At 37.6% G+C, this 26,736-nt stretch overlaps 1 protein-coding gene across 1 annotated transcript; it reads left to right on the forward strand.

Annotated features, from left to right (window-relative positions):
* The first annotated feature begins 18,271 nt into the window (after positions 1-18,271).
* Positions 18,272-26,718, forward strand: LOC107802594 (embryogenesis-associated protein EMB8). The gene is made up of 14 exons (XM_016626125.2): positions 18,272-18,702; positions 19,285-19,374; positions 19,706-19,767; positions 20,809-20,909; positions 21,213-21,302; positions 21,751-21,873; positions 22,443-22,520; positions 23,231-23,316; positions 23,492-23,540; positions 24,457-24,513; positions 24,597-24,727; positions 25,215-25,298; positions 25,679-25,745; positions 25,946-26,718. Exons 1-14 carry the CDS (start codon positions 18,452-18,454, stop codon positions 26,378-26,380), a joined length of 1,704 nt encoding a protein of 567 aa, XP_016481611.1. The 5' UTR covers positions 18,272-18,451; the 3' UTR covers positions 26,381-26,718.
* The last annotated feature ends 18 nt before the right edge of the window (positions 26,719-26,736 follow it).

The following is a 26,736-nucleotide window of genomic DNA, read 5'->3' on the forward strand; positions in this document are numbered from 1 at the left end:
TTTAATGATTTCTAAATTTGATACGGGGTATATCAAATAGTGTATCTACGGGATGACACGTTTAGGAATCACCAATATAAGTGTGAAGTGTTAGCCGCTTCAAGGAGAATTTTGTAAGGCCAATTCTCTACGCACTTATAAAACCAGGCGGTGTTCATGGCTGAAACGAACACAACAATGAGAGCCAAAGACGGTTAAGGGTTGGTTGTGTGACTTATGGTTGTCTAGGTATACACCAAAGTTCGATGGTTCAAAGATATCAAATCTACTGATTGACCGAGTATATCCGACATAAGTTCATTACAGAAAGTTCAAAGGAAAACCTACTTATCTAGATGCAATTAATCCTTGCTTGCGAATCACACAGTTTTTCATGTATATTTCCGTGATATAGCCATTCCCCATTCATGTAGGGGATTGTTGGGTTTTTAAGCTTAAATGTAGCTTAAAAGAGGGTGAATGGGAAATGGAGGGAAATTGAAAATATTTGAGTTTCCTTCTTGACAAATGGACATTGTCTCATATTGGAAGAGGAAAAGGTTTTGATGGGTATATATATACAATTGCACTTCTTCTAGCTTTTAAAGAGTTAAGAAAAAGGCAAGCCTCGCGCCGTCGTCGTCGCTCGCTCGGCTTCGGCTTCGGCTTCAGCTTCGGAGATTCGGATTCAGATTCGGATTTGGTCAAATGATTGACTGATTGATTAATTTTTTGGACCAAATTTATTTGTTAATAGTAAATATTAACAAAATGTTATTAAATATCCGTTTTTTTAAACGAAAAATTAATATTAAATCCAACAGTTATTTTTTGTAAAAGCCATTTAACTTATTGCCATTTTATACAAACAACCCTTCTGAAAAGTCTTTTCAGTTTTGAAGGGTTGCACCTCTTTAGTTTGAGCTCAACATTGGTTATAAATACCAGTCCATTCTCTCGAATTTTCCACATGAATTTCTGACTTCTCCTCATTTCTTCTGCATTGTTTTAATTACAAAGAAAGCAACAATAAGTGTGATTTGCTACCGATCTTTGTGTTCGCTAAAACACTGGGGTTTGAAGTATCGCTATACCAGTGTGTAATTCGTTCTATCCTGGGAGGAAATAATCCACAACCTTAGGTACTAGGAGGGGATTAAATTCCTTAAGGAAACACTGTGAATTCAGTAGGCTCGGATTAAATTCTGTTTCTTTTAAATTTCTGTTTAAAAGATTATAGGGTTCTATGGAGCAAGAAAAAGAAGATATAACTGTATGTTATTTAAATAATGTGTCAAGATCATTTCTTATTTGCTTTTAATACATATGCGTGTGTGGTGCTGCTGTAAATATAGCATGGCAATCTGTATCTACCACGCACCATAGCGGACACTTGGCATATTTTGAAGGGATCACTGCAAAAAGCCTCTGGCAAGTTGTGTTCCTCTCATAGCCTTGGTTTATGGCATTGTAAATTTTTTATTTGAAAGATACATTTATCACACAATGCTGGGGAAAGGGGGAAAGCTGAGCACCAAAGTCAGATTCGGAATATTAGATTTCTCCTCTGTTGTAAACTTAGATTTGTTAAGGTTGTACTATAGCATGCAAGTTTTTGTAATCAATTCTGGTGCGTCTCCTAATTCATCTGTTAGTTGTTTTTTTCAGTCCACTCAACTTGATTTGTTTTTCTTTCTTAATTTTATTCTACCACTGGAGCACACAGTCTGAGCAAATAGTGCAAGAATCTGATATTTCATACATTTATTTAAGTTATATATATATGGACGCTGCACCAATTTTTTGTGTTATTGTCACGACCCAAAATCCCACCACAGGCGTCGTGATGGCACTTAGTCTTTAAGACTAAGTAAGCCCATTATAATTACAATTCAAGCCAGTTTTTTTTTTTAAACATATAACTATAATACAAGAGTCAAAATCAACGGCGGAAATAATTACAAACAACCTCCCAAGACTGGTGATACTGAGTCACAAACTCTAACCGAATATATGAAGTGATCTCAAGGATCGAATACTCAATACTGTTTGATTAATAATTAACAGTACAATAAAATAGAAAGACTCCAAGGGACTGCAACGACCAAACAGCTCTACCTTGAATCCTTGCGATCACACTCTAACTTTGTCCGAGTCCGATATCTCCAATACCTGGCTCTGCACAAAAATGTGCAGAAGTACAATATGGGTACACCACAGTCAGTACCCAGTAAGTATCAAGACTAACTTCAGTGGAGTAGTGACGAGGTATAATCAAGACACTCACTAGTCTAATAACTTGTGCAATATAGTATACAAGAATAATAGGAAACAAATAACAATAATGGAAACACTAATCAACCAGTGATATACACAGCATGGCAATAAGCACACCATTAATATTGCTCAATAAATAATAAATACAAGTACAACCAATTAATCTAGTCCTTCAAATTTAAATCTTTCGCCTATATGCTTCTCAAATAATAATCTTTAGGATATAATACTTTCCAATAAATATATTTCGAATATACTCCCTTCAAATAAATATCTTTCAAATATAATTCTTTCAAATAAATCTCTTTCAAATATAATTCCTTCAAATAAATATCTTTCAAATATAATTCTTTCAAATAAATCTCTTTCAAATATAATTCTTTCAAATAAATATCTTTCGAATAAAAGTCACCCTGTGACACCTCATTTCAAATATAATTCTTCAAATAAATATCTTTCGAATAAAAGTCACCCTATGACACCTCATTTCAAAATCATAAAATACGGGTCTCAGCCCACTTTCATATTTCCACGGCACCTCGTGCCAATTTCTTTATCACAACTGCAAGGACAACTCACGTGCCAATATCATCATCATTTAACCACGGCGCCTCGTGCCCACATTTCATATCACAATTGCACGGACAATTCACGTGCCAATCTCATCATTATTTACTCACGGTACCCCGTACCCACATTTCACTTTATAATCCGCCTGACAATAGCGACAGGCTCCCATTTTCAACATAGATCAGACTGTTAACAAGTTTACCGAAACAACAAGACAAATTGCACAAGATATAGAAATAAACACAAGGAAAATCAGAACATCACATAAAAATTACCAACGCAATAACTCCACATCATCACATATCATCCCTGACAATAGTCACCCTTATCTCTCCTATAGCCACCCTTATCACTCCTATAGTAGCTTACATTATCCCTCCGCCCTGACAATATCAATAGCCACTCTTATCGCTCATATACCCATCCTTAGCTCTCCTATAGCCACCCTTATCACTCCGCCCAGACAATATCCCAACACACATAACAACAGTGAAATGCCACCCTTATACCCACATAATATCAACAGTGGAATGCCGCCCTTATATCCTCAAAATAATAACTCAAATAATACAACAATTTATAAGGAATATTATCACGACAACATAACAAAATCAATTCATATCACAATTTGCCCAATGGCCACAACCAATTCCAAAGATATAACAAAATTAATTAACTTCACAACAAATAGCCCAAGGCTCCACACAATGTGTATAAAACCTCAAAACAATAACAGAGATGGAAAATACTCAGTATAGGGCAACGCCTTCATTAATCCAAATTCTTGATAATTATATTAACGCCTCAGTTTAAACTTATTTCATTAATTATTTGCAGATGAAAAATCCATAATATAATTATTTTCAGGAAATATCAAATCACCAAACTCACGAAATTCACATAAATATACAATTAATATTCACATCAAATTGTCATATAAAAATAAATTCAACAAACGCGAATTGAGGCATGGCAAATAGATGATTTAATAAATACTAACAGTTTTTCAATTTACTACACAATATGCCTAAAACTTTAACCCAATAAATTTTGCATATATAAGCCTGAGTACGTACTCGTCACCTCGCGTACACGGCTTTTCACATTTCACAAATAACACATAAGACTCGATGCCTAAGGAGTAATTTTCCCACTCAAGGTTAGGCAAGATACTTACCTTTTTGAAATTATGTCGATATTCCAAAATCGCCTTCTTGCTTGAATTGACCTCCGGACAACTCAAATCTATCCAAATTAATTATATAATTTCATTAAAAATCATCGGAAATAATTCCGGATAATAAAATTTTGACTTAATATTTTATTCTAAAAAGTCAACCAAAGTCAACGCAGGGCTTGCCTCTCAGAACCCGACATAATTTTCATGAAATTCGAACACCCATTCCGATACGAGTTCAACCATACCAATTTTATCAAATTTCAATAACAAATCGTCCTCCAAATCTTGAATTTTCGTTTTTGGAAGATTTTGCAAAAATCTTGATTTCTTCCATTTAAATCTGAATTAAACGATGAATATAACCATAGATTCATGAAATATAAACATTTTAGGATATATAACACTTACCCCAGTCAAAATCGTGAAACAATCCTCAAAATCGCCCAAAAATCGAGCTCCAAAAATTCCAATCGAAAATGACGAAATGACAGATTTTCAATCCTTAAATTTCTGCCCAGGTTCGCATTTGCGAATGAACAGTAACTTCCCATGAACAGTGTTCGCAATTGCGAACTGCACTAAAATCCAAAAATTATCGCAATTGCGAACTTCACTAAAATCCAAAAATTATTGCAATTGCAATAAATTATTCGCAATTGCGAATGAACACTAACCTTCAATGAACAATGTTCGCAATTGTGATAAATTATTCGTAATTGCGAATGAACAGTACCTCGCCAGAAACCAGCAAACTTAAACTTCTCCGAAATGATCCGAAACCACCCCGAAACTCATCTGAAACCTCACAAACCATATATGAATTACAATCATAAAACACGCTACGGACCTGCTCGTGCACTCAAAACACTGAAAAGAGGTCGTCTTGACCCGATATTGATTATGGTCAAACTTCCAAATTTCTTAACTTTACTAGTCTCTCAACCAATGATCCAAAAATACACCCAAACCCCCTTGGGACCCCGTCAAATCATACCAACAAGTCCCAAAATATGATATGAACTTAGTCGAGGCCTCAAATCAGATCAAACAATGTTGAAACTATGAATCGCGCCTCGAATCGAATTATGAGTTATGAAAATTTCAAATTCTATAATTTGCACCGAAACGTATTAAATCAATCCGGAATGTCTTCAAATTTTTGCACACGAGTCTTAAATGACGTAATGGAGCTATTCCAATTTTCGGAATCGAAATCTGACCTCGTTATAAAAAATTCAACCTTAGGTCGAATTTTACATAAAATTTCTACTTTTCCAACTTTCGCCAAAATGCGTCGAATTTTCCTACGGACTTCCAAATCTAAATACAAACATACGCCTAATTCCGAAATTATCATACGAAACTATTGACACCATCCAAATTCTATTCCGGGGTCGTTTGCTCAAAAGTCAACTCTCCGGTCAACTCTTTCCATTTACGCTTCAAAAATGAGAATTGTTCTTTTAATTTAATTCCGAATCTTTCGAAAACCAAATTCGACCACACTCGCGGGTCATAATATATATTACGAAGCTGCTCGAGACCTTTAGTCGCTAAACGGGGTATAAATTCTTAAAACGACAAGTCGGGTCGTTACATTATCCCTCTCTTAAACATACGTTCGTCCTCGAACGTGCCAAGATTTATTCTGATGACATTAAATTACTATGTGCATTATTTCACACATACTCACGGGTGATTCTACGTCACCGTAAATTTAATAGGGGTCCGACAACATCATCTCAGTGGAGATTATTTCTTTTATTCACACTTATAAGCTTTCCAAAAATCGTCTATTTTTTTCAACTTTCGCCAAAATACGTCGAATTGTCCTACGAATTTTCAAATCCAAATCCGAACATACGCCTAAGTCCGAAATCATCATATAAAGCTATTGACACCATCGAAATTCCATTCCGGGGTCGTTTGCTCAAAAGTCAACTTTCCGGTCAACTCTTTCCATTTACGTTTCAAAAATGAGAATTATTCTTTAAATTTAATTTCGAATCTTCCGAAAACCAAACTCGACCACACCCGCGGGTCATAATATATATTACGAAGCTGCTCGAGACCTTTTGTCGCTGAACGGGACATAAATTCTTAAAACGACAAGTCGGGTCGTTACTATTATCAACATAATTTAACATGTGATAGCATGTTAGTTATTATTTTTACTAAATGACCATAATATTTATCATTGAGATTTGCTTGTGATTACCTTGGTAGCCTGTTGAATATGAATTACTTCTAAAAATAGAAGCATGCATAGTGACAATAGAGGTGTCAAACAATTCTTAACAATATTGGTCAACATTTAACACCTTAAATACAATTTATTGTGCAGTTAATTCAATCCTTTCTTTTCAAATCTTTTTCGCAAGAAAATAAAATAAAATAAAAATATTATAACTTTCCAAAGACAAACAATAAAGAAATACTACAACATTTTCAATGATCCATCCCGAGACGATTAATAATGTTAAACTTCGAACTTACTAATTAATGGTAAAAATTACTCTATCACCGAGCGCTGGCTTGGTCAAACAGGAAGAATTACTACTCTTTTTAATACCCTTTATCTAATGAAAGTAAATCTATTTACGGTCGAAACCGGGTTTTTCCTTCGAGATTGGAACATGATGGACCAAGGTTCGTCATTGTAATATCGAGCCATGATGCGGAGTTTGATTGTCGAGCTCGAGCCCCAGAAACCAATCGAGATCGGTCAAAGCTCGAGACATCGAGGTCGAACAAATAGAGATCGGCCAAGATCGAGCTCGAGACATCGAGGTCGAACAAATAGAGATCGGCCAAGATCGAGCTCAAGCCCCATAAACCAATCAGGATCGAGATCGGCCAAGATCAAGATCGAGCCAAGAAACAAAAAAGCCGTTATAGCCGCAATTAGGGGGAGAATCTCGGCAGAAATCACGGCTTGAATCAAGGAAAAACTAATTAATTAATCTATCATGGGATCCCCACTATGTATTTTTAATTATATCCAAAATGAGATTCTCCCACTATATTAAGAGTTGTTATCATTTGTAGAAGGGAGAGATTCATTTTGAGATATACAGAAAAGAGAGCAAATACTATCATTTTTTGGCTTTTGATATTTAGTCATATTGTTTATTCTACCAATCATTCTTCACTCAATTTGAAGGTGATAAAACTTGAAGGCTTAGGCTAGCTAGTTCATTCGGTTTGAGGGAAAATCGCAACCCTAGACTTTTCCAATCTTGTCTACAACATTCGCTTTGTCAGTAGTAAAAATAAAAATTTACAACTTTTCAATCACCTTGTTGTTAGTTAGTCAGTAACATTCAATTCATTATTCAATATTTTTGGAAGTTGATTACGTGAATTCTTGCTAAACTAAAAGTTATGATTAGTACGTTAATTCCCTGTGGGATTCGACTCCGGACTTATAAACCGGATTATATTTGTAACGACCGCTTAGTCCTTTTTATACGGCATAGTTGAGCGTGATTAAATTTTGGTGCCGTTTCGGGGGAGCTAACGGTGTTATTAATTGCAGTAAAAAGAAATGCTAGAATTCTTAATGTAGTCAATTTTCTTCATTTTAAACTAAATACATTGAAATTCTGACGTTTATAGTCTTGGGTGCTATAGGTGCATGCCTAGAAACTCCTCAAGAACTGGTGAATTGTTTGAAGCATTATCAGATATTGAGAAAGTTTTCAAGGCATTGAATCGTGCAATCAAGAAAGACAAACAGCAACAGAACTCAATAGAACGAATCGAACCAGACATGGAAGATGTAATAGAAAATCCAAACTACAGAAACCCGAACAACCAGGGTGTGGCGCCTCTTGTGCCAGAAGCAGCCTTGTATGATTGGGCACAACCCACCGCCGAAAATCGGGCAACCGCAATTGCAGTCCCTCAGATACAAGCGGAATCATTTCAAATCACAAACAACATGCTACATTTATTGCAGAACAAGGGACTGTTCTCAGGGTCTTACATTGAAGATCCTCAGCAGCATCTGAAAAATTTCCTGTCAATATATGCCACGCAAAGGCAACCAAATATGACACCGAAAGCAATAAGGTTGTTGTTGTTTCCATTCTCGGTGAGGGGAGAGGCTCAGACTTGGCTCAATTCACTCTCATAAACTCTATCACTACTTGAGAGGAATTAGTCAAGTAATTTTTGAACAAGTTCTACCCACCTAATAAGACTGCCAAACAAGTTGATGAGATATTGAGCTTCAGGCAGAGACCAACAGAAACACTACAAGAAATGTGGGAGAGGTTCAAAGGTATGCTGGTTAAGTGTCCTCATCATGGAATTGCAGATCAGATGTTGGGGCAAAGGTTCTACATGGGATTGGCAGACAGCTTGAAGGCCAATGTTGATGCTTTAGCAGGAGGAACATTTTTGAGCAAATCATTTAGAGAATACAAGATCTTACTTGATAAAATGGCTCAAAACTCAGGATGGATGACAAGATACTCTACGATCACTCCTGTCATTTACTCAGTGGCTTTGGACCTAAACAACTCCATAGCCGAGAATATGGCCACTCTGATGACACAAATGAGTATCATCACCAAAATGATTGATGAATCAGGCCAGAAGCAGCAGGTACACATAGTTGACGCGACTAATGAGGGCTTATGTACACCATGCATTAACCAACCGTATGTATGCTCATGGAGTGCGGAAAGTGATAACCAGAACTATCAGGAAAATATGAACTATGTGGCCAACTATGGAGGACAGAGGCAAGGTGGTCAAAATTGGGGGCGACAGAATCAACAATATAGACCAGCACAGCAACAGTATAATAATGGCAACAATCCTGGATCTATGATACCATAGGGTCAAGTTGTGCCTTACCAAAGGCAACATGGGTACAATCAGCAAAATCAGCAGCTAGCTTATCAACAGCCTCAACAACAACAGATAGTGAGACAAGAAGATGGGTTGTCCAAAATTAAAGGAATGCTGCAATAACTGACTGGGTCCAATGGAAAAATGCAAGAGAAAGTCAAAGCACATGACTCAGCGATAAAAGGCATTGAGATACAATTAGGGCAGTTATCCATGGCTCTGAATAACCGTCCTCAAGGGACGTTGCCCGCAGACACGCATGTCAATCCAAAAGAGCAGGGCCCAAAGCAGCTTATGGCGGTGATTCTAAGAAATGGTAGAGATCTTGATCTAGAGCAAGAAATTGCTCGAGAAAGCTGACCAACTGAAATACTTGTGCCTGTACCAATCGAGGTAGATGATTCAAATGGGTTGACAGAGGTGACGGTACAACATGCACCAGCTGAATCAAGCAAAGAAAAAGAGGCTGCGAAGGAATGAGTTAGTGCAAGAGAAAGAAGTAGAAACAGTGCCCGAGTAGGTTCAAACTCAAATCACAGGAAAGAAGCGGCCTCCAGCACCCTTCCCCCAGAGATTGGCCAAATATAAGAAAGATGAGTAGTATAAGAAATTCATGGAGATGTTAAAGCAAATCCAGGTGAACATTCCATTGATTGACGCCTTGAAGGAGATGCCTGGTTATGCGAAAATGATGAAGGACTTGATGTCTCGTAAGTTCGACTTTCAAGACTTATCCACAGTTACACTGACTCAGACATGTAGTGCTGTCGTGACGAGACCCATAGCTGAGAAGCTGTCCGACCCAGGGAGTTTCACAATCCCATGCACAATAGGCAACTGTGCTTTTGCTAAAGCACTTTGTGATTTGGGGACGAGCATAAACTTGATGCCCTTGGCTATCTATAAAAGGTTAGGCATTGGAAGAGCAAGACCCACATCCATGTTACTACAGCTAGCCGACCAAACAGTGAAGAGGCCATCAGGTATACTTCCGGCAGATTTGCCGGGTTGACGAGGAGATTTCCATAATTTTGGGAAGGCCATTCTTGTCCACTAGGAGAGCTCTAATTGAATGTGAAACTGGGGAGCTAAAGATGAGACTGAACGATGAAGAGATAACGTTCAATGTGTAGAAATCTATGCGGCGACCCAATAAGTTTGCTAACTGCTCTCTGATAGAAGTTGTGGATGTGATTTTGGAGGAGGAAGATGAGACTCTAAATGCAAAAGACCCTCTAGCAGCCTGCCTCATGAACTTAGAAGAGGTAGATGGTGAGGACTTGGCGGAGTGGGTTTTGGCCCTTGAAGGGTAAGGGTACTGGAAAAGAGAGCTCGAATTCGAGCCTTTACACTTAGAAGAAAGAAAAACCCCTCCAGCTAAGCCATCAATTGAAGAACCACCACAGTTGGAGCTAAAACCATTATCGGCTCACCTCAGGTATGACTTCTTGGGACCTAACTCAACTTTACCTGTTATTATCTTATCCAGTTTGTTAGATGTGCAGGTAGAACAACTTTTGCAGGTGTTAATGGAATGCAAGACTGTAATTGGTTGGACCATTGCAGATATTAAGGGTATCAGCCCGGCATTTTGTATGCATAAGATTCTACTGGAAGATGGGCACAAACCTTCTAGAGAACATCAAAGAAGGCTGAACTCCAACATGAAAGAAGTGGTGAAGAAAGAAGTGATCAAGTGGTTAGATTCGTGAATCATCTTCCCCATCTCTGACAGTAACTAGGTCAGCCCAGTTTAGTGTGTGCCAAAGAAGGGTAGAATGACTGTTGTGCAAAATGAGAACAATGAGTTGATCTCAACAAGAACAGTCATGAGATGTCGAATATATATAGATTACAGAAGGTTGAACAAGGCCACCCGGAAAGACCATTTCCCACGGCCATTCATTGATCAAATGCTAGATAGATTGACAGGGAGGTCTCACTTTTGCTTTTTGGATGGATACTCGGGGTATAACTAGATCTCTTTTGCCCTAGAGGATACTCGGGGTATAATCAGATCATGTGGTGTTCGCATTTGACAAGTTCAGGTCATACATGATTGGCTCGAAGGTAATTATTTATACTGACCATGCTGCACTCAGGTACCTAACTGAGAAGAAGGAATCAAAGTCGCGCCTAATTCGATGGGTCCTACTGCTGCAAGAATTTGACTTGGAAATCCGTGACTGAAAGGGAACGAAAAACCAAGTGGTTGATCACTTGTCTAGGCTGGAAGGAGTAGAGAAGAAGGTTGAGACGGAAGAAATTGTGGAGACTTTCCCGGATGAACAACTATTGGCTATGAGCCTGGAGGTAGCGCTATGGTATGCAGATATTGCAAACTACCTGGCAAGCGGTATTTTCACTTATGACCTTTCCTCTGTCCAAAAGAAAAAGTTCTTTCGTGACTGTCGCATGTATTATTGGGATGAGCCTTATCTGTTCAGGATTTGTGTTGATAACATGATCCGGAGATGTATCCCCGAGATAGACCAATCTTCTATTTTGCAGGCTTGTCACGCATCCCCATATGGCGGCCATTTCGGGGGAGTAAGGACAGCTGCGAAAGTGTTGGAGTCGGGATTTTACTGGCCGATATTGTTCAAAGATGCACACTTCTGGGTAAAGGATTGTGATGAATGCCAATGAACCGGGAACATTTCCCGCCAACATGAGATGCCCATGAACCCAATTCAGGAGGTAGAAGTATTTGATGTATGGGGAATCGATTTCATGGGGCCTTTTGTCAACTCATATGGAAACAAGTACATACTCGTAGCTGTGTACTGCGTGTCAAAATGGGTAGAGGCTGCAGCACTCCCTACAAATGATGCAAAGGGGGTCATTGGTTTTTTGAGAAAGAACATCTTCACCCGATTTGGCACTCCAAGGGCAATAATCAGTGATGGAGGCACTCATTTCTACAACCGAGCCTTCGCAAAGTTGTTAGAAAAATATGGTGCACGCCACAAGGTTGCCACCCCATATCACCCATAAACGAGTGGGCAAGTGAAACTTTCGAACAGAGAGATAAAGAGCGTTTTGATAAAGACCGTGAATGCTACAAAAACGGATTGGGCAAGAAAGTTAGATGATGCACTCTGGGCCTATCGTACCGCTTTTAAAATGCCGATTGGCATGTCGCTGTAGAAATTGGTATTTCAGAAGGCGTGTCACTTACCAGTGGAGTTGGAGCATAGAGCCTGGTGGGCATTGAGGCAGTTGAATCTCGACATAGAAGAGGCGGGTACAAGTAGAGTCACTCAGTTGCACGAGCTTGATAAGTTTCGCTACCATGCTTTTGAGAGCGCAAGACTATATAAGGAGATAACGAAGAGGATGCATGACAAAAATATTCTTGAGCAAAACTTTAAACTTGGAGATATAGTATTGTTGTACAATTTAAGAATGAGGTTGTTTTTGGGCAAGTTGAAGTCAAGATGGTCAGGACCATTTCGTGTGGTAGAGATGCATTCAACTGGAGCCGTCGAGATTACATCGGAAGATAGATCCTGCAAGTTCAAGGTTAATGGCAAAGGATAAAACATTATCAGGGCATGGTTGAGAAAGATAAAATGATCTCGACCTTGTACTTGAAAGATCCTTGATAAGGGATAACACGAGTCGTGCCGCGACATTAAATCAGGTGCTTCTTGGGAGGCAACCCATGGGTTTATTGTAATTCGTCGTGTCGCGATGTTAAATCAAGCGCTACTTGGGAGTCAACCCAATATTTAAAAAAAAAAATTCAAACATGGGCGGCCGCACACTGACCGCACATATGGCCGCACATTTTTATACCCTCACTGCCACACGTGCGCGGCCGCGCACCGACCGCACACTGGGAGCCTTTTTGTAGGGTTTTAAATTAGTTATTTTTTCTTTCTTTTTTTTTTCTTTCTTTGTTTTTCCTTTAAAAATAACAACCCCCCCCCCCCCATTCTCCTCTTCTAATCTAAACTACCCCCCTCTCTAAACATAAGAAAACAAACGCACAAACCCTCCTTACCCCTTCCCCCAATTTCAAAATCAAACCCTACCCCCTTCCCTTCATCTCTCCTCTTCCATAACTTCCCAACCCAAATCCTCACAAGTTCCCTCAGGTAAGTGCCATTATTTTTGTTTCCGTCTTAATTTAGTTTAGTTTCTCTGTTTTTCTTTTCTTGTATTGTAGTAGATTTCTTTATTTTTTTAGTATAATTCTTTGTATGTTGAGGTAATAGTGGAATTTTACCATGTTGGGTTAGATTCGACTTTGGTATATCTGTGGTTGAATTGGGAGTATAAAAATTGGTGTTTGGGAGTTCGGGTAAACTTGCGCATCAGGTGTTTGTATAAATGCCACAATGAGTTTGAGAATGGAATTTTGTGACCAAGTGTGCTGGTGAAGTCTGAGTAATCACTCTTGGTTCACACATCATGCCATTCGCTGATAGTGGTATTTGTTTAAGGTAGTATGAAGCCATCCAAGAAACGAATAACCACAGGTGCATCCTCCAGTGGTCACGCAAGCTCCTCCCGGCCACGGGCCTCGGCCAATGCGGCCCAGTATGATAGTACCAGGTTCGTATCAAGCGCGGCCCAGGAATATTTTGTCATAAGGCTCCCAAGAAACCCATATCGGAGAGGGGAAATGATATGGGTTCCCTTCAAAATGACTGTCCCAATATGTATCGTGAATTGGTTCGGTACGGGCTGGGTATATTCTTTGAAGAACCTGATGAAGCCAATTTAATGATTGTGCGGGAGTTTTACGCAAACTGCCCGGAACATGTGAACCATGTCTACACAGTACGACAGAAGAGTGTGGATACATCCATCGAGGCCATTAGGAGGGCTTACCGGTTGACAGTGTTTGGGATAAATCCTAAAGCGGAGGACTATTATGACACCTATAGCAGAGAACCAACCTCGTGAAATTTGTTCTTTAGAACAATATGTGTGCCTAACAAGGAAGTAGTGTGGATTAAGCAGGGGCAGAAGTTTCATTCAGCATCGCTTACCTTTGAAGGGAAGTGTTGGCTCTATGTCATCAATAGCCGCCTGCTGCCTTCTTCTAATACCACTTAGGTGAATGGTCCCCGAGCTGCACTGATCTGGTGTTTTATCAATGGCCATGATTTTGATGTGGCTAAGGTTATTCACGACAAAATGTTCATTCATTGTCCGGTGCAAAGGTATGGGTTCTTCTTTCCTTCCTTAATCACTAGATTATGCCGTGCGGCACGTGTATCGGAAAATAAGAACTTGGATGGGAAAGTAAAAAAAGAACAGAAGTTCCGAGCTGATAATGTGGTAATTAGGAAGGATCATGTTGCACCCGTTGAGGCAAATAGCGATGAGTCTGATGCTCCAATTGAGGGTAATGAAGGGCAAGCGGAGGTTGTGACTGCTTCGCCCCCGCACGAGGAGGTTGCTGAGGGAACATCAATTGTCAGATGGGACACGAGAATGACAGCCTTATAGCAGGAAATGGCAGGGTTGCGTACGTCTGTCACGGACGTGGGAGCTAGAGTGGATGCCCTTGCTACCCAGAATGTAAAATCTGAGAGGAGGGTCATGGCATGGCTGCGTGCACTTGGCAGGGCTTGCCATCTCGACCCCGGCACTGTCTCCGACCAGGACTGACTCTATCATGGAAGTTTTCTTTACCTTGCATTTTTTTTTCTTTGTGTGACATGGGGACATGCCGCCATTTAAAGTGTGGGGTGGGGGATATCTTGTATTTATGTTGTATATATATATATATATATATATATATATATAGTAATGTAGATTAGTGTTAGTTTCTTTGGTTAGTTGATTTTTTTTTTTAAAAAAAAAATTCAAAAGTTTCTACTTTTCCCGACTATGGATATCATTCGACGGGTTTCTTGAGGGATTAAAGTCGAAAAAAAAAAGATAAAAAGATTTTATTTTATTGGTAGCGTATCAATTCCCCCTTGGTTTTTCTTTGGGCCGCGGTTCTTTTCCAAGGGTTTCGTTTGAACCAGGTGTAGTTAGTTTTATTTTTTTAGAAGTAGGAACCCGTGGGCTATGGGCTGAAATGAAAACATGGTCTCTCAACTTCGTTATGCCTTGAGAATAGCGAGTGTTGTAGTGTGACGCTTAGGCTCAGTTGTTGACTCTTGTATATGTGCCTTAAATTGTATGTTATTAACTTGGCTTAAGTACTTTGACTAGAGTGTTTTGATGATCCAATCTTGAGTGAGTCATATGCCATGTGTGTGTGAGGTTTGTTGTATTATGTGCATTGCATTTGATGTCTAGAACTTGACCAGTGTGTTTACAAAGTGAAATAGTAGTTTTGTTCAGTCTTGGAAGTGATATAGGTATTTCTTTCTTGAGCCAAATATGTATATTTTACTCGTCTAATTGTTATGTATCGTAGTTAAACCCTTTGAGCCTGTAATCCCGTTTCTTTGGCAACCACATTATAAGCCTTACCCCTTTGTTTGAATTAACCATCTATTTGAATATTTTAACCTCTCATGAGCACTCGAATTGTTATGAACTTTGTAAAATTTAAAGTGTGGGGTGGTTGGTTTGGCTTTTGAGTGGAACTAATGAAATAAGGAGAAAGGTGAACTGTTTTAAAAAAGTAAGAGCCACTTGAATTGAAAAAGAAAGAGAAGAAAACAAAATAGTTGTATTGCTGTGAAAAAAATAAAATAAATAAATAAATAAATATTTCCTTGATAAGTGGTGACTCTTGATGTAATTGTGCGTAAATAATTGGGAGTTATTGTAAATTGATTTGAAGGCGTAGTATGGTTTGACATAAGTGCGGGGTTCCGACTGCTAAAGTGTATGTATTAAAGAGCTTAGGGAGTATAGTCACTCTTATATCTAAATGTATCCTACCCGTCTCGTAACCTACATTACAACCAGTTAAAAGTCCTACTTGATCCTTGACTTAATGAACTCAATTAGTAGAGTAGTACACTACGGGCAAGTCTATGGTGCATCTTTTGTGGCACATGAATGTCGTTTTCTGAGGGTGAGTGAATTCTGTCTATCTTGAAGTTCCTAATTGTTCATGAATTTTATTAATTGTGGAACCATTCTCTTTTGTTATGGGAGAGCACTTGATTCAAGAAGAAAAGGTAATTCTTGACCTCTGTGTTAGAGTAAGTAAGTAAGTTGCGAATAATGCGTGATGCTTGTGAGTCAATTCTTGAGGTGAAGATGTTACACTACTGTGCTTGGTCTATTTGAAATATTCTTGGTATGATGAGATAGGAAAGTCGCTTAGTGAGGTTGTGTTTATGTAAAGTATGGTTTGTTTACTCGGGAGCGAGTAATGGTTTAAGTGTGGGGGTATTGATAGTAGGCTATAACTATATAGTTTGGCCACTATTTGCACTCTAAATTGGCTGCACTTCACTGATGTTTGAGCGTTAAATGATAGTAAATTGCTCTGATTGAGTATTTTTATGCTTTGCAGGAGCAATTCCGGGCTATAATGAGGTTAAGGAGTGTTTTGAGATAATATGGAGCGTTGAAGGCCAAGTAAAGGCTTATGGAGTAATTTGGGAGTTTGTTCGAGGATCGAAGGAGGTTAGCACATTTAAAAAGAAGAACAAAGAAGAGTGCAGAAAATTGCCCAGGTGTGCGGCCGGGCACTGACCGCGTACTGGGCCGCGCAAGTCAGGCAGAAACTGGAAAAAGTGCGTGGCCAGATGCGCGGTCACCTACCCAGGTGCGCGGCCGCGCACGTCCTTCAGAGAAAAATTATTCCAGGGCTAAAATTATAATTTCAGAGGCGACTGTCCTTGACCTATATGAAGCCCAACTCGCCCAAAAAGAGGGTATCTTAGTTTTTAGAAGGATCTTGAAGGCAAGAATAGGCAAGGAGCAAGACGGAAGATTCGGAAACGAGTTTTTATCTTTCTTACTCCCTTTTTTATCATTGATGATGAATTCTTATGTTGTGATTGTTAAAACAATTATGAGTAGCTAAACTCTTTATTCTAGGGTTTGGTGGAACCCCTTGGAGGATGACTCTTTGTTGCGTTTAATGTAAATTTGCCATTGAATTTTTCCTACGTGTTTAACTACGTGATTATTGTGGTTGATTCAAGGGCCCTCAATCGGCTATACCTATTTAGTGTGTATTACTTGGAAAATGGTACATATTTAGGTAGTTGTTGAACAACATCACTCCTAACGTATATGAGGGATCAATACGAAGGGTTTAAAGGTGGGATTAGGAATAACGAAACCTTGGTGCGATCGCAGTGAGCGGTAAACGAATGCTAGCTAGCATAGTTCGGAAGAATACATTTAGTAAATTGTTGTATTTGCTCGGAAGAGAATTATTACACCTAAAGTGCTCGCTATCGGTAGAGAGTATCTAGGATAATTTATAGGAGAAGCAACAAATAAGATTTCGATAAGAGAGAAAATCGCAATTCTAAACATTTTCAATCTTGTCTACAACATTCGTTTTGTCAGTAGTAAAAATAAAAATTTACAGCTTTTCAATCACCTTGTTGTTAGTTAGTCAATACCATTCAATTCATTATTCAATATTTTTGGAAGTTGATGAGGTGGATTCTTGCTAAACTAAAAGTTGTGATTAGTACGTTATTTCCCTGTGGGATTCGACTCCGGACTTGTAAACCAAATTATATTTGCAACGACCGCTTAGTCCTTTTTATAAGACATAGTTGGGCGTGATCAATGGGATAGCTAATCCCATCTTGTATATGGGATGACTAATCCCACCATTTTAGTATAAAGGTTATTCCGAGATCTAATATCCCAAACCAAACATGCAATAAAGTTAATCTCAAACTTTATCCCCGATTATTATTATTCTTATCTTATGTACCAAACGACCCCTAAGAGTATAGTTGGATATAATTAACAAATTTATATAGTTGGATATAATTAATAAATTTAGTCTTGAATTCCTAAAGTAATATAATTATTTTGGGACAAATTTAGTCTTGATAGAGTATGTATATAACACTTTTATATTATTTGTGTGTTTTAACTTGTCATAATTAATTTTTTTTATGGTAAGCTCATAATATAAAGTATTCTAAAGTTGAACTAATTTCGAAATAAGACAAGTATAGAAATATTGAAAACAAGACAAAGCTAGCGTTTGACCATAAATTTTCAAATTTGTTTTGAAAAATCTGTTTTGGGTGAAGTTTGGCTTGAAGATAAAAATGTGTTTGGACATATGTTTTCAAAATATATTTCTTAAATTTATTTTGGAAAAATATATGTATTATTAGGGATTTGGCCCAAAACTAGCTATTGAGCTGGTTTTGAGATTTGGGATTTGGAATTTGGCCAAAATATAGACAAAATTTATGGCCAAATATGTATTTGATAAATAAAATCCAAGTTTATTTTGACAAAATATATGGCCAATGTTTTGCAAATCTATAGTCACGTAATGATTACCAAATGGCCCAAGTCCCAACCATTTGTAGAGAATTCGAGTTTTCGTAGGCTACTAGCCCCAACCGACTATTCCCTTCTCTTCTTTACCTATTTAACTACCCACCCTTTTGTTTCCATATTTCTTTTCCATCAATTTTTCTTGTTTCTTGTTACAAGATCCCCATGGATTGCATTGAGTTAAGCTCAGAATCCCCATATGAGCTTTTGCTTAAAGCTGCTTTCTTGATACCTGTAAATCATTATTTCTTGGGCTTCCTGTTTTTACTGTGTGTATTCCTCTATCATTTCGTGGAGATTCACTTCTTTCAAGATTTATTCACTGCGTTTAGGGGACAACCTGTGTCTTTGACCTTTAACTCTGGCTGTGAGCTGTATCAAGAGGTCGTTTCTAAGTGTAAAATTCTACATGGCAGGTAAAAAATGAATAAAAATATAATCTTGCTAACATTCAATCTTGATCATTTTGAAATTTTGGTATATATAATATGATGATGATTTGGAACCCGTGAAATATACCCTTTTGTTACATTTTTTTGGGTGCCATAGGAATTCCGTAGTTTGCTAGCATTACTTGGTTCATATTCTCGTGTGCTACCTTGGATTTATTTCTCTAATTATACTGTCTTGCTAATACTTGTTATCGGTACCCCTTTCATATTCTTTGTTGCTATCTTAAATTTAGTTCTCTAATTATTTATCTTGCTATTACTTGATATCAGGGTTTGCCTTGCTATTACTTGATATTAGGGCTTCCTTCACCTTCTTTAGCCGAGGGTCTATCGGAAACAGTCTCCCTGCCCTGCCCTGAGCAGGGGTAAGGCTGCGTACATCCTACGCTCCGCAGACTCCACTTGAGGGATTATACTGGGTTGTTGTTGTTGTTGTTACATTTTTTTGGGCAATAGTTTTAGACTGAATTTTGTATGAAATGAGTATATATAGCTTTTTGTTTCATTTTTCCTTATTCGTTGGTATTTTCTTATTGGTTATTGCAGGTATTTGTCTACTCCATGGCTTTGCAGTCCTCATATTCAGACTGCCTTTTTACAGTTCTTTGGAAGGGCACCCGTTTGCAACTATAGAAGGTGACGATTAACAGGCTTATTTAGTTTCAACCTTTTTCTTAAGAAAAACAAACGGGGCTTAATGTTCATCTAAAGTATCATATTATGATAATATCAGTTTTGGTCTCCCTTGTATGTTAGGTAAATATTGGCAGACATTTTTAGCTCAGTGCACTTACTGTTTGAACTGTTTTAAGTATGGGTTTTACATGTTAAGCATACTCTTCATATATGATAATGAGACTGGCTTGTCTGCGAGGCAGTTACCCTTGACATTGTGAAAACATCATATTCTCATATGAGACAGTGAAGAAGTGCTACTTTTTGCTCACTAATGCGTTCTTGCCTCCAGACAGATATTTCGCACGTCTGATGGTGGGACAATAGCTTTGGATTGGCTAGCAAATGCGGATGGTAAACTACATTTTATACATTGGTCTTCATTTCATCATGGACTGTTTCAACTCATAATTTGATTGAAGAAGCTTGTCTTAGAACTTAACTAAACTTCAAAAATAGAATAAAGATCTGGATTATGACAATGTTCTTTTGATGAAAAAGTCAAATTTTCTACAAGATTGGAGGACTAAAAGATGCTATAGACAACTCGGAAACTAGCCTCTAATTGCTCATATCAAAGATGAAGGATTAGGACCAAATAATAAAATATTTTGCTGTTCGAGGAGAAGTTCAGGGGAAGAAAGAAGATGGTATTATATTTATCTGTGGCGATTAATTTTGTTTAACGATGGTCACTGAGAGGGTTATAAAATTACTGGAAAGTAGAAAACAAAAGCTATGGAAGAGCCTCTTCCAACTCCATCTTTTACCTTTTGGGAAGTGAGAAGCCCTTTTGAATGTTAGATTGAAATAGAAGATCGAATTTCTATCTTTTGAATGCGCTTGATAGAAAGCAATACTCCTGTAAGGGTGTTTGAATTACTCTGAATATTTCTCCATTGGTTAAATTCTTTATCTGCCTTTTCTCATCATTGAAGTCTCATTCTCCTCTTTCTAGGAAACCCGTGGTTTTCTATGCTTAGATAACTTTTTTTCCTCAGACATCCTTGTGCTTGTTTGAGCTACTTATTCAAGCAGTTTTATCAGCCTATATCATAAATGACTTCATTGTATTAATTCTGATTTGAAGAAAAAGAATCATAAATGACTTTTACTAATACTGACTTTACCTTATTTAAGAGGTTACGTTTAAGGGTGGACTTGGAATTATCTAGTTGGTTACCTTTTGATAGCACTCAATATCTGTTTTGAATCATCCCTGTAAATATGCAAGCTACTATCTCTAATCATTTGCTTTAGCAAGTACTTGTCTTAAGGTCAAGCTCTCACCAGACCAATTGAGTAGTGGTTCTTGAGTATTCCCTGTTGTTTTTATGTGTTACGTACGTAATGGAGTAAATTCCCACCAATTTCTGTTTCTTTTTTATTTGTCAGTTAAAAAGCCAGCCATTGACCGTTCTGATGGAGTTCATGGTGATGATAAAGGTCCCATCATGGTAGTGATTCCTGGTTTAACAAGTGACTCTGATTCTGCTGTAAGCTTTCTTCCACTCTTTTCCTAGTGTCTTCAAAATTATGAGTTTTTTGCATGTTTATGTCTCTTTCTCTTTGGAGAAACAATTTTGATGCAAAAAGAATTTCTTCCTCCATTGAGTTTTTATTCTCTTCCCTTCTTCTCAGTTTATTAGCATATCTCTTCCCTTTTCAATAGATATGACCAGGTCTGCAGGCTCTTACAAAATTTTATTGTTTCGAACTTTATATACTGGTTAATTGAGCTCTATCATATGATTACTTGAGATTATGTGCTCTTTCTTAAATCAGCTTTAATTTAGCAGTACATAAAGCATCTTGCTTTTAAGATGGCTAAAAGTGGATGGAATGTCGTCGTGAGCAATCATCGGGGTCTCGGCGGAGTGTCAATAACTGTGAGTACTCCATCCTTAAGCAAGAACTTAATCTTCCAGTTGAATTGCTTTTGGTAATAGATAATATCATCTAGATTTTCTTCAGTTAAATTGCTCAGAGAGCAGAGATGCTATGAACTTTCTAATTTTAAATTGCTCGTGGATCAGCTAGTTTTTACAATGAAACCGCCTTATTAAATTGTCCCTCAGGAAATTGAAACTTCTTTAGTGGTTTATGGTGCCTCCGATTTCCATTATTTTTTTGTTGTTCCTCCTAAACTCTTTGCCTTTAAATCTACTCTCTTGACGTTGTAAAAATAAGACGTGAAAATAATGAAAGTTAAACAATGAATTTAATTCGTCTAAGGTACATAATGTTGGGTAGTGATATGCTTATTGTGTTATGAAATATATAGTTCTTGGACTATTGAGCAATGAAAGCTCAAGATTCATGATATCTTGATGGCAGTCTGATTGCTTTTATAATGCTGGATGGACGGAGGATGCCCGCAAAGTCATTGACCATCTTCATGCCCAATACCCCCAAGCTCCTTTATTTGCTGTTGGGACTAGCATTGGTGCCAATGTTCTGGTACGTTGTTACATATTTTGTTATTGAATATTCTGTTAGCTTTCCTTGTATGATCACGAAATTCTGCAACACTTCTGTGCTAAAGAATCTTCTTTATGGTTACCTGAAGACAGAAACTAAATTTGAAAGATAAAGGAAGAGAATTCCATAGCTTGTTACAGTAAATATCTTCAGAGAAGTTATTATTGTCAGAAAGGTTTATACGCAAGCATATGACAACTGTCTCGATGGCTTTCATAAAGCTTTAGTTGTCAGTGCTTATCGATATATACAAAAATCCTAGTGTATATCAACATTATGACCATTACATAAATTTTCCACAGTAATAGAGAGGATACATCTAAACAAGATTATTCTCAGTTTACTAGTTGGTCCATCTGCTGAAGTTTGATATGTACAAACCTTAGGCATGAATTAACGTTCTAATGTTTCGATTTTTAAGGCTTTTTACGTAAATGTTCACTCCTTTTCTAAATTTTGAGCATCCAATGAGTTCAGGTATATTAAACATGGCAGCTGTTCTGGACGAAGCCAAGAACTATTTTATTGACAATATAAATAATTTCCAGGTAAAATATCTAGGTGAGGAAGGAGTTAATACTGCGATTGTCGGGGCAGCTGCAATATGTTCTCCTTGGGACCTTTTGGTTAGTAAGTAGACTAGCTAATTTACATGCTCTGAGCCTCTGACTATCTTTTTAAGGTATTGGTGAATTGCCAGCTTCTTTTGTTTCATACATCATTCTTTATCTGGTACATCTTCCCACTAAATTGGATTCTACTACATATTGTTTATTTCTTGGGTTAAGATTGTTTTTTTGGATGCATGATCTGGAAAGAGTTTGTCTAGCCTGAAACAATAGTGTGAAGATGCTAGATGATGATAGTGATGGTGGTGACCTAGTTTAGTATTAGCTAGGGTGTGTTGGAATGTTGGAAGTCATTTTCCAAGGAAAATGTTTTCTGGTGTTTGATTGGTGAGTAGAAAATATTTGTTATAAAAATATATATTAAAAATTAAAACAATAGAAAATTGGAGAGTGTTTTGATGAAACTATTGAGTACTAGAGATTAATGATAATGTCTAAGTGTTAGCTAAAGCAAGTAATATGCAGTTAAAATTTAAGATAGTTGTAAGGAAAATGACTTCTGTCCATAAGTGAGAAAAGTCATTTTCTTCCTTTTGATGGAAATTGTTTTCCATGGAAAATGACTTCCGTCATACCAAGCACTAGAAAATGGCTTTCTCATGGAAAACATTTTCCTTCATACCAAACACACCCTAATCTTGTTATTTCGTCCTTTTCTTATGTCAGACAACAATTAATACCTTCTTTTTTCTATTTTTTTTTTTCAGATTGGTGATAGGTTTATTAAACGCAGGCTTGTGCAGAGATTCTATGACAGAGCTCTTACGATTGGATTGAAAGATTATGCCAAGCTGTAAGTCCCTGTAGTCTCTTTTATCAGTGATATTGTGTTTTCTTTAATGGCTTTGCTATTAGCTGTGATGGCATTTATCCTAAGTTAATTCTATGTTCCATAATACATTGTAGTTTTATTTCACTTCGCCTTCATTCAGAAGTCCTAATTCTTAATTGGCACAATCTGTTTGCAGGCATCAAAGTACTTGGTCTCGTTTGGCAGATTGGGAAGGCATTGCTAAGGTCATCTAATTCTCTTACTGATCTATTTTCAGTACTTTATCTCCAATGACCATCACTTAAGTCAATCAATCAATCAACTACACCTCAATCCAATACTAGTTGGGCTGGTTATATAAATCCTCTATATTCATTCCGCTCTCTGGCCAGTATCATCATGGAACCCCTTGCTCATTTAGCGCTAAACCCAGGTGCAGATGTAGCATGTGCCTAAGAGAGCACGTTATAACGAATTCAACGTTGAAAGGATTTTTGATACTATGACTAGTTCATACTAAGACCAGTTAACAATGACTAACATAGATGGAGTTCCCCTAATTAAAATATATTGAGCTGTTCTAATCACTGACATTTGAGATTTCTACCAGGCAACCAAACTATAGGTTTTCTTGTAAAGGGGCAAAGTGCTGACTTTACATAAATTGTTGGGTATCATATGGGAAATACAATGTGTGAAGACATCTGGAATAGTATACTATAGGAAGTCCATATTCAAAAGAAAGTAAATGTGAAATCTAATGTCTGATGGAAAATTTTATTATTTTAGTGCCAAGGAAGGATGACAATGTAAACCCAGCTATACTTTTTCATACATGGATGTCTATCCCTTTTAGTTTAGTTTGTCTTGAGATGAGACATCTACTACAAAGAATACAGGAAAGAAAAATATTAGTAGCGGACAAGAAACCTTTGACGCTGAAACAGGCGCCATCTGATAGACTTTTAGATATAATATCCAACCCCAGTAACTTCAAAGGTGTGGTGAAGTCCTCTCTTTTTTTTCACACGCACTAAGAGCAGATCTCTCTGTGTTCCTTGTAAAAGAGTTGATTTAGTTGCTAATATATGCAACTAACAAGTAGATGATCTATCTTTTGTGTATTGCTCATTCTGATGGCTTATATTCTTTGTTTTGCAGTCATGTTCTGTCCGAGATTTTGACCACCATGCTACTCGTATTCTTGCTAATCTTGAGGTAACACAACTTTGCCCTTTTTTCCAGTATGTCCGTCCAATGCCTTATTAATCAGCATTTATTTCCATCCCCTCTTCCCCAAGACTGTTGATACATATTACAGAAAAGCAAGCTGTACCAGTTATTTAGGGAATGTGATGGTTCCCCTCCTCTGCATTAGTAGCTTGGATGATCCAGTCTGTACAAGAGAAGCAATTCCATGGGATGAATGTCGGTATGTCATCCTTTGTGTTACAGAATATCCTTTTAGTTTCATTTCGGATTTGTTAGATCAGATAAAAGGTCAGAACTAATGCGAAGTAATACAGCTGCAAAATTATATTGTCGTAGGGGGGAAAATATGGAACTGTGTGGTTGATAAGTAAGACATGAAAGAAGGATTTAATGTGTTAAGCATTTGGTGGTGGTCACCCTTGAGTCAAACATAATGAAAACTGAAGGCACTTGTGCAAAAAAGCTTTACTTCTGTCCCTTCCCTCCTCTAGGGGTGTAACTATTCCGCAGTATATATTGGGTGTTCAGTGAAGTACTTATAATATGAAAAGACTCGATTACCTAATGGAAGTTCAAACTCACCGCATATCATGTGTGTCTGCCCCTGATCATTTTTATTCTTTATGCTTTCACTTCATGTCTCTGTGTGTGTGCAAGTGTGTGTGGTGCGCCTCTAAATATAGTATGAAGACATGATTCTTGTTCAGGGCAAACAAAAATATCGTACTAGCTACCACACACCATGGGGGACACTTGGCATATTTTGAAGGGATTACTGCAAAAAGTTCCTGGTAATTTGCGTTCCTCTCATCTGATATGGTTTTGGCATTGTAATTTAGTTTACTTTATGTTTTTGTTAAATCTAATTAGCACTTTATCTCCGCCATTATTCAGTCATCTCAATTCTTTTAGCAGGCGAAAATGTTCCAAAATGGAAGGATCAAGAAAAAACTGAGTTCTTTGAGGATAGACTTGGATTGTATATAGAATTTGGGATTTGTAGGGGAGCCCTAAATTGGAGAATTCAGTAAATCTGTATTTGATAAGCATTCAGATGTATTACTTACTCCTCCAAGTGTTGTATTGAACTGTGTGGTGACTATTTAGTAGCATGAGATATGACATCAATACTTACTGAGAACAAGTTAATCATGTGTTCCTTATGGTGCAGGTGGGTTAGGGCTGTTGAAGAATATTTTCATGCTTTGAAATCCAGCTCATTGATCCATCGAGAAAACGTATGCAGATTTGTACACTCACGTTGAAACTGCTCATACTTAAAAGATATGCTTAAATACATATTTATTTGGCTAGTTAATTGATAGCTCTACTCATAAGTTATTGTGAAGGTCCAGACAAATGATGGTGAATTCTTATATATCAGAATGATAGTTGAAGCTAAAGTAATTGGGAGCCTTTATGTCATTATATTGTGCAGATGCAGAATACCACAGTGGTTACTCCCCTGGAATCATCCATTGATCAGGCACCATATGTGAATGTCAGAGAAGACGGAATGATAACTGCATTTAGCAATGAGCCATCAGGTGAAGTAGGAAGTCAGCAGAATGAGCAATTGGCTGAAGATGACAATGCTGGAGATAGTGTTAGAGGTGTCAATGCTACAGTGCAGCAAGAAGAAACAAATGCAACAACTCAGCTTGATCCTGCTCCGAAAGCAGACTTTGATGCAATGCTGGTTCCTGTTAAAAGATGTCTTAATCAGCTCTCTCGGCGTAGCAAGATTTCAATGTGGGTACTTGCATATGCTGCAATCATAACCACATTGCCAATTCTCGGTTCAGCTCTACCACTGTTTTCCAAGAAAAAGCTGCGCAATATTTTCTCGCTATCCTCTCCCAAAAGACGATGATGTCATGCCTGTGGCAGTGCCTATGTTCTATTCATTGCTGTTGGAGATACAGTTGTCATACAATTGCTGCAGAAGGGCGACAAGCTGAGCTCCAAAGTTGGTTTTGGAAATTTGAATTTCTCATCTGTTGTCAAACTAGATTTGTTGAGGCTGTACTGTTTCTTATTACTTGGACAATAATCATATATCATTATATAAGCTAGTTATTAGAAAGATATCATTGTTTCCTGATTGTTTCATGTCTGCAAGACAACAAGACCAAATCCAGAACAATCTTGGAAGAAAAAAATTGGCAATGTGGTCGATCAATTATTTGGTAAATAATTTTGTTCTTATTACACCAATTTCTCATTTTT

This window comes from Nicotiana tabacum, chromosome 19 (genome assembly GCF_000715075.1).
Source record: "Nicotiana tabacum cultivar K326 chromosome 19, ASM71507v2, whole genome shotgun sequence".
NCBI lineage: Eukaryota > Viridiplantae > Streptophyta > Magnoliopsida > Solanales > Solanaceae > Nicotiana > Nicotiana tabacum.

What these genes read in the sequence shown, in the direction of transcription:
- LOC107802594 (XM_016626125.2), top strand. Translation starts at nt 18,452, where the DNA reads ATGGATTGCATTGAGTTAAGCTCAGAATCCCCATATGAGCTTTTGCTT. An exon ending in ATTCCATGGGATGAATGTCG is followed by an intron (nt 24,728 to 25,214) that starts GTATGTCATCCT and finishes ATTCTTGTTCAG; the next exon opens with GGCAAACAAAAATATCGTAC. An exon ending in CATTGATCCATCGAGAAAAC is followed by an intron (nt 25,746 to 25,945) that starts GTATGCAGATTT and finishes TATATTGTGCAG; the next exon opens with ATGCAGAATACCACAGTGGT.